Below are 11,213 nucleotides of genomic sequence, written 5' to 3'. Positions count from 1 at the left end.
GAGGCTGAGGCTGTTCTCACACGGTGACGTGTGGGACTGCGAGTGCCGTTCTCAGCGCTCCTAGTGACACCGTCCCTGAAACTGTCGTCTTCCTCTTCCTCCTTCGCCTCCTTTCTCTTCGCGCTACCTTATCCTTTTCTTCTTAATATTGCGGCAGAGTACCTATCAGTGATGTGGTCAGACTTCCGTTCCTTGCGGATTCTTAGGCTGTTCGTCTGGAAGGAGCACTGGACGTCAGCTAGGCTGAGACCCTGCTGCGGCGGCTGGGCTGGGAGCCGCGGGGGGAAGGGCCGCGCTGGGTCCGCTGTGGGCGAGCGTCAGGCTGCTGCAGTCAGCCCGGACCCCTTCCCGCTCTTCCGCCTCCGGACGTGTGGGGACCCAGCCCGAGCTGACACGAGGTCGAGCACATTGCTTAATAAATTGGCCTAAGGTAAATTATTAATGAGGAATTCAGTGGATGTATTTCTAAGGGAGAGAATTTTTCGTGTTAAGCCACACTTTCGTTGGTTCTCAAAATGCTACAAGATCACTGTATCAGTAGAGTTGGTAAGGAAAAGTCTGAAGGACATCTTCCTGTGAGTTCTGACCCTTCCTTCTTCGCATTGTTTCAGCCTTGTTGAAAATATCACTACCCCTGATTAAGTCCTGTTTATAGAACAGACCATTCCGGACTAAGAGGCGCCCAGCTCTTCAAGAATAAAGAACCTTAGGCAAGAAAGGGACCAGTGACCACGGACTAAGATAGATGACCTCATGCCAGAATAATGAGCTTCCAGCTTCCTCTTTCTCTGCTACCCCAACTGCCCCGACCTAAACCCCTGATGCTGTAAGGGAGCTGCCCTGGCACTTTGGACCCAGTAGCCCCTATCAGGTCTTTATCCCAAATAACGCCTGACCTTGCTGCCAGTCTTTCTTCTTTACTTCTTAAGTAGTTTCTCTCCAGTTTAAGAACCCTGTCAGTGAGCCAGCATGAGCAAAACCTGGAGTAGGTTTGTAGGACGGATATTCCCAGTCTCTTCCTTTGAGTGTTGTTCATCACTGCTGTCAGAATCCAGAGTGTAAGGTTCATTACTTTAACCCTCCCATTTTCGTTGTTTACCTTATTTTTTTTTTGTGGTTTTTTTTTTTTTTTTTTTTTTTGTCTTGATGCTACCTTTTGGTCATCTCTTTCAGTGGTAGCAGATTTTATCTTGTTTTGCCAACAGGCAGAAACGTCTCACCTACCCCTGCATAGCTCCAGTCCTGGAGCTCCAGTCTCCACTTTGGAAATCTCTAAAATTTTGGCCTCAGAAATTCTTCCTATTGTCCTTTGCCTTTGTAGATCTACAGTTTTTTTGTTCTACTTTTACATACTTTCGTCGTGATTTTCTCGTGGGCTGGTTGTTCACGTGTTATGTTTTATATCTAGATGTCCCTCCAAAGCCTTGCGCACTCATAGGTGGGGCTTTGAGAGGTGACTGGATCATGGATGTGTGATAGTGGATATGTTTATAGATGGCTGTGATGCTGGAAAGTGAAGCCCAGTGGGAGGAGTTGAGTCTGTGTGGCACTCACAGCTTCAAATGTATACATACATGTATATCCCTCCTGTCTTGAGCACTTGCTTCCTTCTGACTGCCATGAACTGTTTCCTGTATGATGCCCCTCTGCCATGTTGCCCTGCCTTGAAGCCAGTATGGACAGAAACCTCTACAAACACGAGCTAAAATAAACCTTCCCTCCTTTAACTTGTGGGTGTCCCAGCAATGAGAAAGTAACTAAAACATCAGCTTTTTTCTGGTTCATCTTGCCTCCGTAGTCTATCTGGCTTGCAAGATCAGACAATTCAGTGATATTCTTCCTAGTATCTCTATGTCTTTTTGGCTCCCTATTTACCAAATATTTAATACGTACATTTTTAAGAGCTCAAATCTGTTAAAGAAACAGATCCATAAATTTAGGAGCAGGGACAGCCTGAGTTGTTTTGAGGTGATAAGTTAACGAATGAGACTGGGGGAAGGGTATTTCAGCAGGGGTATAGCATGTACAGAGGCAATCTCAGAGATTGTGTATAAAGGACAAATGGTTTGGCATCACCAGAATATAAAATCAGAGGTGAGCATCATGGAAAATGAAACCTAAGTAAGCAGGTCCAGAATACAGAGGGCCTTATCAGGGTTTTAATATAATCTTATAGGTAATAATTATTGCCCATTTTCCCCCAGGTAGCTACACAAACTATATTGCATACTTTGTAGACTGCCATATCAGACATATGTCCAGATACCTGAAGTGGTTCCACAAATAAAATAGACTTCAATTATGCTTATTTTCCATTGTGTTGGTTATACAACTCCATCCCTTTTTCACAAAGGTTCCTAATACTATTTACAGAGAAATTACAGAGGGATTACAGAGAGGTAATGATCAAATCTAGTTGTTTGAAAACTGCACAAGAAATGGTGGGAACAGAGGGATGGGATGCGGACAGTTGTACTCCACTGCTTTTTGAAACCATTTCCCTTGATTTGTAAAACACTACTGTACCTAAAATTTGTTAGCACTTTCTGGGGCTGCTTTTCCTGTCTGGCAATTTTTCTTACTCATTTTATTCTCCACCTTGAGGATGCCTTATAAAGCACTGGCCTTTGCCTCTCTCTTACCTCCCCCCCCATGATCTCATTTAGTCTCTACAGATCATGCCAAATTGAATTAAAGCCCAGTTCTTGTTAGCTCTGTTTACCTGTTTCACTTCCAATTGATAGTATATACCTGTCTCTAACATATATCTTTTTTTGCATTCCTCGGTTGTGATAATGGTACCACACTCTTAGCCTGCAAGCTCAGCACGTCATCTCCGTCTTAACTTCCTCCGTTACCTGCGATTCCCCATGGCCGCCCCCTGAGTTCAGAAGCTCATGACCTTTTCTTGATGTATTGCAGTAGTAATGTAGTTTCATTTGCCTCTAGCCTTGTTTCCTTCCTTCCATTCTAGGCACTGTTGCTACCTTTGTCATCCTATGTGTAGAGATACAATTCTAACTGTATTGTTGCTAAAAGCTATGATGACTAGGACTAACCTTTCACTCTATTTTCACTTATTTTTCTTCATTCACATATGTGTCCACCAAATGGAAAAGAAAATTATTCCACATATGTTCCTTTAGCTTTCCAAATACTGTCTCCTTGCTGCTGTGGTACCCCCAACTCCAGAAAGGGTTCTCTGTCTTAACTTATCAGTATACCACTTATGACTTTCACCCTGGCTGAAATGACTTCCTTGGAATTTTTTGTGTGGAAATAGTTTTTCTTTTTAAATTAAGTATTGTACAGTTTATTCACTTCTGGTATTTACTAGCTGTAGAGCTTTAGGCAAATTATGTGAAATCTCTGAAGTTTGCACGTGAATGAAATTGAAATTGGGGTGATAATGTATTTGTCTATACAAATAAACAAATACATATTTACATTTTAATATCACTGAATTATGAGTTTATCAATTACATGTTATGGTTTAATTGGCAGCTTTTTTCTTAGTGTTGTATAAGCAGTATAATCTCATAATTCAGGGCATCTTAAATTTGACAAAATATGATAATAGCATAAACTCATGGCCTTGGTGTTAAAGAATTTTTTGTATAAATGTGGAGCACGGGCACAAGTGAAGCTCAGGAAATGTTAGCTGTTATTATTGGTTGTCTTGGTCACTTTCTCATTATGGGGACTCAATACCCAACAACAGATTAAAGGGGAGAGGTTTATTTTGGCTCAGGTTTTCAAAGTTTCAGTCCTTGCGTGATGCAGCATGGTGGAAGGGCCTGGGTAGGTGAAAGCTGCTCACCCCCTGGTGAACAGAGTAGAGAGTGGGAAAGAAGGAGCCTGTGAGAGACATACACCCTTTTAGGCAACACCCCCAGTGACTTCTTCCAACCAAACCCCACCTCCTGACAGGACCTTTAGCTCTAAGCTCATCTGTGGACTGATCCATCAGTGAGTATATTGCCCCCATGATCCCATTCACCTTCCACAAGCTTTGCCTGTGAGTGTGTAAGTCTTTAGGGGCACATTGAGATATAAATCATAACATTGGGTATAGGTTACCCCTGACTTACAGCCTTAGGGATTTCTAGAAAATGAACCAAATAGGAATGTCATTGGGTTGAACTCTTAGTTGCAGTATTTACATTTCATGTAAAGGCTAAAGTTGGTTATGAAAGGAAGAATGAAACACAGTAAATGTATTTTGTACACATTTGTTAACAAACAGATATGACCAGTCCTTATGTGTGCTTTATTATAATGAGCTTTCAGTGGCTTTTTTACATGAGGTGGACCAAGTACAATATGGGTGCGATGAGTCGTTCATATCACAGCCAAAGACCTTTCTAGTAATGGCAGGTATTCATGGTTTCAAGACCTTGAGTTTCAGTTACATAAAATGAAGGCATATGTCTGAAAAATATTATTGATAGTATATATTTATGATGGCCTCAGGAAGTTCCTGGGTAGTTGAACCAAACAGTTTCTGTGGTGACTTGAGTGATCCTGTGGTGTTCAATTTCACAAATTCTGGAGTTGCGGCCGGTGCTTTTCAGTTATGGAGCAAGGCATAGGCTTTTCGCACAGGCTTCAGGACCATCCCTGCAGTTTGAAGCCTCTTTTTCACATGGTTTTGAATGCAATTTCCTTTGTTACTGTTTTTCTCTCCTCCGTTAGTTCAGCCCTTCTTTCATTAAACCAGTATTATGGAGTCAACAAGGTCCTGCTGTGTTCTGGCCTGGAGCTCTCCCGCCATTTGTATAACACAGTGCTTTTGTGGAGCAGTAGATGTAGGGCAACAGAGAGAGTTTATAGACAGACATCAGCTGTAAAGTGATTTATAAAGATTTCTTATTTATGTAAGTGTTGACTTACATGTCTTCCTTATTGTATTGTAAGTAATTTGATGTTTAGGGCCATAGTTAATTCCTTTTATAATTTCATGAAAGGTGGTAGCAGCTGAGTATTTGTGAAAAGATTAAGTTTGTCCACTTACAATGTAGAAAATAGCAAGAAGATATACAAGTATAAAAGCCAGTGATAATGTGACTATCCTTGGCTGGTATCCAGTGAGAAGTGTCAAATTTTGTGAGCCTGGTATTATTATTTTTTAAGAACCTTTATGTATGGCTAGAGATTTCAAAATAAATGGTAAACTACTTAATATTTTAACTGATTTGTAAAATGTCAAGAGAGTTATCTTCTATAGGTATTTCCAGATTAAAGAAAACTTTCACTTTAAATTGACTAGGTTTTGATTTGTTTCTGCTTTTAAGACGTTTTAAAACCTCTTTTGATTTGTTTTTGCTTTTATTGGTTTAAAAAAAAAACCAATAAAAATTATACAGAATTTCAAAACAAGGTGATAGGAAATTAACAATGGCTATTAACAATGGCTGTTATATTGCATATTGTTATCTTTAAAGTAGTTGCTCAGATTACTAGATGCAGGCATGCAACACTGATAAAACTATATAAGCACTAACTGTTCCTTTCAATGAACTAGTAAAAATTAGTAGTATAATTATCTTAGCTATCTGTATATGTATGCATGTCTTTTTTTTTCTCCCTTGTTTTTTCTCTTCCCCCATCCCAGTTGTTCTTTCCTTTTGAGCAGTTTCTTTCCCTTTCACAATATCTATTGTACCTTTTGGATCTTATTTACTCTTTCAGGTTCTTACACTAGGGAGACAGTATGACATTTACACATGCGGATCTGATTTATTTCACTTATGAGTATATTCTCCATTTACCTATAAAAGACTCGAGTTTTATGTTGCTTGGGTATTTTCCCAGAAGAAATGAAAACACAGTGATGTATGTGCACCTATGTTTATAGCAGCACGTTTGTCATAGCTAAATCTTGGAAATAACACAAACCTAAATTGACTAAATTTTAGCATTTTAGTATTCTGTTCAGTCTATTTTTGTGGAAATGAAAACACAGACTATGAATCAATTTCTAGAACTGAGTAGTGATGAACATCGGCTTTAGGAACTAGGTTAATAACATCTGTGTTTATTTTCTTACAGTATTATCAGAAAATCCACCCAGCTTCACCATTACTGTGACATCTGATGCTGGAGAAAATGATGAAAGTAAGTGTGAGAGAATATACTTAGAATTTTTCTGAGCTGCTATCTCAGGAGTTTCACTCATTCCACAGTCATGGTGCTGGACCAGGCAGATGTGGGCTTCTAAGGTGCTGTTAAGAACCTAGCACGATATGTTGGTATTCTGTATTTACTGTGGCAGTGTGACTCCTGAAGAAATGGGAAACCAAGATACAGTGTAGTGCAGTATTCTTGGTTTTTAAAAGTGAAGCAGAAACATCAGCAGTACAGCAGAAGAAAGAAGTTTTTGTCCAAAACAAGAGTTTGTATGCATATATTTTTTAGTTATGTGGAATTCCATTATTATTATTCTGTGGCTTTTTTCATTAAGAATGCTTATAAATAGTATGGGATACAACTGTCTGCATTTTTTTTCTCTCTTAAACTAGCAATAAATTAACACCAGTAAGTTAAAATTTAAAACATTAGCAGATTTGATGAATAATTAAGATATTGTCTTTAGTTCATTTCCAACTATATGTGGAATTGTTAATTGTTTCCTCCCAAATGTTTTTTCCTGTTACACTGGTAAGCCAGAGTTCTGCCACGAGCAATCAGTAAGAATGAATTTTAATGCTATCATGTGATAACTCTACATCTGTTTTGTACAATTAAAAATAAGGTTACCATTGAGATATTTTGAACTCTGAATGAAAAGGATGTTGGATATAGTTAGTTATTATTAAATTAATACTGAGTATACGCTTATAGATAGGAACCTAAAATATTTTGATAAGACATTAAAATATAAAATAAATATTATACCAATTTCTTCATTATTTGGGAGCTTATAAAGAAGGTAGTGGCGTCATTTGGTGTTCCTCTGATATGGTAACATGTGCCAGAATGGAGTGATGGTACTCATTGATAAAAATCCAAATTAACATTTATGTTAAGATTACACTGTTTTCATAAAATTAAAAGCTGTCCTCAGATCCTTCCCATATTCTGAACATTAGCTTTACTAGGAGCTAATACTAACTTTGTAGTAATACTTCTGTACATTTCATCATGACTGATTTGACAATACTTTTTAAATTTGTTTGAAATGAGTCCTCTATCATACAAAATTAACCAACTAGTGTCTACTAGCAAGCAAGCTAGCAAGGGGAATGGACATGTAGTTTCTAGAGGCAGCATTATAAATTATAAAAAAAAATTAGTCTCATTAGCAATTAAAAAAGCAAATTAAAATGGAAGTATCGTTCTCATCCAATAAATTGTTATCTTGGTGAGAGAAAGCATTGTGATTTTGTGAGTGAGTATAAATTTATAGGCATGTTAAACAGGAGACTTATAATTTTCCATATCCTTGATGGATATGTATTTATGGGATATTTAGGCTAAGGAAACTATTGTGACACAAATATAATACATACAAGGATGTTATTGTAATTGTTTCTGTCTTAACCAGTGATTGGTGGCATACTTATAGAAATATGCTTGTATTTAATATTTAAGAAATTGAATGGATGTTTGTGTTGTTTGAAATTGTGTACCCATGTATTTTATATTTTCCGTTTTATTTTAAATTGATGGTTATGTGGTACAATGTAATGTTTTGCTATGAATGTACAGTATATTATGAGATGATTAGATCATATATTAGATCATGATGATAATTAGTAGTAATATAATTGATTCACAAAAACATAGTGTGAAGTATATTTTTAGGTACAGCTCTAACATTTTTAAAGTAAATATACTAAAATGATAACAGTGAACCCCTCCTGGTGATGGGATTGTGTGTGGTTATATTTTCCCCTACTATGTTCCTTAATTTTCTATAATGAATGTCCACTATTTCTTGTTGTGGAATCAGTTAATCTTATTTTAAAAAGCTTATTCTTTTGAAACAGTTAAACATATATACAGTCCACCAAAAAATGTATATATGAGGGAAAAAAACCTGTATAAATATTTTAATACTACATTTATTTTTAAATTATTTTGAATAAATTAAGTTCGTTGGTATAATTAGGTGTATACAATGATCACGTTTATCATAGGGAATTTGCACCTGTACATGATACACCTTGATTTGTCTTTTTTCCCTCTCCCATTCCCTTCCCCTCCCTTCAACCCCTCGTCTCCTCCTTATTTACAGGTTTGTTTCTATTTTATCCTTCTTTTGTCTTCTTTTCCCTTTCTTTCTCTCCTGCTTCCAGTTCTGCTTTCCTTTTGAACAGTTTCTTCCCATTTTTCCTTATTTCTTGTACAATTTCTTGAGACATCATGAGGTTAATACAAGTTACCTTTGGCCTCTACAATTACAAGAGGTGCTCAAAGTGGTGGCCATTAGCTTCCAGACATTTATTAGTATGGCAACTGCTGAATATATACATTTTTATGGTAGAACTTAGGTATATATATTCCATCTCACCATGTAGTTAAGCTCATCTTGAACTCACTGTGTAGCCTAGGCTGGCCTCGAACTTGAGGTGATTCTCCTGCCTCAGCCTCTGTAGTGTTGGGATTACAGGTTGTGTGCCACAATACCAAGTGCTTAAATATGTTTTTATATGCCTACAGGGTGAAATTCAGTTTGCAGATATTAAGCTTTATGTTGAAGAATATTCTCAGAATCTCACACTAATGAACACGAGACAAGTAAATTATAAAACCAGGAAAAACTGATATTCCAATAATAAAATATTGTATTACATCTACTTTTTAATCTTTTTGTCTTGATAATATGCAATAGTAATCTCTTAGCAATTTTTAATAGGATACATTGGGCTGTGAGTATAGCACAGTAGTTGAGTGCTTGCCTAGCATGTGCAAGGGAAGCTACTATCCCCAGCTAGCGCTGCAAAAAAAAAAAAAAAAAAATTATAGTTAGTATGTTATGTATCCCAGCCAAGTTTGTCATGGAATTTGTGCTGGGTGTGGAGCTGATCTTGGCGTTTGGATGTGGGCCTGGGACTGGTCTTCTTCTGGTGGAGCTCTACACAGCGCAACTGCTGGTTCCTTGCTGCTGCTGCTTCAGACATTTCCACGTTGCTGGCCTCACTGATAACACTGTGCACCAAAGGCATGTGGGCACCTGCACGCTGGGGCCACCTGGCCTGAGTCATTGTGTATGGTTACCGTGTTGTATTGTAGATCCCCCGAATTTATTTATCCTACCTAAAATATATATCTTATGAACAACATCTCTTTATCCCTCAGTGTTCAAGTCTCATCTTTCATTTATTTATTTTAGTATTCTGTCCTTTTTTCTTAGTCTAGCTATGTTTCATTGGTCTTTTCTGTGGTTTTTCTAGCCTGTACTATATTTCATTTTTTCTCCTCTGATGGTTATTATTTTCTCTCTGGTTGATTTTATATGTAGGTGGGTTTTTCCTCTACTTCCTTGAAGTATGAAGTTAGGTTGTTCATTATTACTTTTTGATGCTGACATTTATTGCTATGAGCTCTCTTAAAAGTGCTTTTGCTACAGCCTATAAGTTTGTGTATGTTGCACTGCCATTTGCATTTGGCTCCAGATACTTTTGACTTACCTGTTTTTGTTTGTTTGTTTGTTTGTTTTGAGACAGTGTCTCACTATGCAGTTCAGGCTGGCCTTGAGTTCACTTTGTAGCCCAGGCTGGTCTTGAACTCACAACGATTCTCCTGCCTCATCCTCCCAAGTGCTGAGATTATAGACATGCACCACCATGTCTGGCTTGACTTGCCTTTGAGTTTCTTCACTGATGAATTGATTGCTGTCAGTGCTAGAGCTGAGGGTAGAAGGAAGAAGGGAAGGATATTGGCTAGCAGGGTATGTAGGTTTAGGTATGCAGTATAAATAAGTTGTGATCTTAAGTGTTTTCATCAAACATACAAAAAATTATAACTGAAAGATAGTGGTTATATTAATTAGCCTGACTGTGCCAGTCATTTCATAATATATGTGGATCACACACCATATGTGTAATTTTTATTTGTCAAGTGCACCTCAGGAAACCTGGGCAAAAATAAAAATTAAAAGTTCATATTTTATAGCCGGGGATATGGCTCAGCAGCATAAGCACCTGCTTGGCAAGTGTCAGGTCCTGAGTTTGATTCCCAATACCGAAAAAAAACCTCATATTTTAGCAATCAAATCAAAAATACGATAACAAAGGGAGACAGAAAAATGGAAGAAGACACTGTATTCCTTCCTCACTCTTGAAAATGTTTTGTGTTTATTGACTCATAATGTTCTTTATGAACATCGTGTATGAAATGTATAACATAATATCAAACCTGCAACTTTTGAGGCACCTCTTAAGCCCTTGCATGAAGAGCAACATGGACTTGAGTTACTTCATCACAATCAACAGGTTTTAATAAGTAAATTCTGTGTTATAATAAACATGACTCTGGATAACAGATCACTGTGAATAATGAAGTTTTCACAGGAAATGTTTAGCATTGTTGCATAGTTTCTAGCTGTCAGGTAGGATAGAGAACTCAGTGCACCAAGTTGTGGAGAAATTACTGGCACTAATATGTTCATGAGAATGTGCTGTATACAAAGTTAGAGTTATAACATGGCAGATAGCATCTCAAACTGGCCAGTTCAAAACTGTGTTATCTCACCACCAGCTAGCAAAATCTTGCTAGCAAATGTTAATATAGTTTCCTATAATGTACAGCCAAATTGTATTTTGCTCTCACTGGGTTTTGTGGAGGCTGAAAATGAGCCTGCTGTAGTATTTTTTCTTTTTATTTATTTATTTATTTTAAAAATAAAAGGAGGCAAACATTAACAGACAGACAACCTTTTACAAAATAGCATAAGAAGAGTACAGACAACACAGAGTTACAAACAAAGTGGTAGGAAGTTAACAATTGTTATATTACATATTGTTGTATTACATATTGATATCTTCAAAGTGGTTGCTCATGAAAACAGATACAGACATGCAATACTAATCAATCAAGGACTCATTGACAGTTTCTTTCAGCAAAGAGAAGACAGTAGAACAACTATGTTAACTATACTGTATATACATACATACTAAATTTCTCCTTCTTTCCCTTCTCTTTTCCCACATCCCAATTGCCCTTTACCCTTGAGTGCTTTCCTGTCATTTCACAATGTCTATCATACC

The 11,213-nt window shown here is 37.4% G+C and overlaps 1 protein-coding gene across 1 annotated transcript in view; it reads left to right on the top strand.

The window, feature by feature from the left end:
* The window catches only part of Rwdd1 (RWD domain containing 1), a 25,904-nt gene that overhangs the window by 486 nt on the left and 14,205 nt on the right, over positions 1-11,213 (top strand). The window contains exon 2 of the mRNA XM_005409748.2: positions 6,052-6,117. Coding sequence (XP_005409805.1) covers positions 6,052-6,117 — 66 coding nt within the window. The remainder of the gene's footprint in view (positions 1-6,051; positions 6,118-11,213) is intronic.

This window comes from Chinchilla lanigera, unplaced genomic scaffold (genome assembly GCF_000276665.1).
Source record: "Chinchilla lanigera isolate Chin_1 unplaced genomic scaffold, ChiLan1.0 scaffold00125, whole genome shotgun sequence".
NCBI classification, from domain to species: domain Eukaryota; kingdom Metazoa; phylum Chordata; class Mammalia; order Rodentia; family Chinchillidae; genus Chinchilla; species Chinchilla lanigera.
Note: the sequence above shows the minus strand (reverse complement) of the source record. Positions and strands in the feature narration are given on the sequence as shown.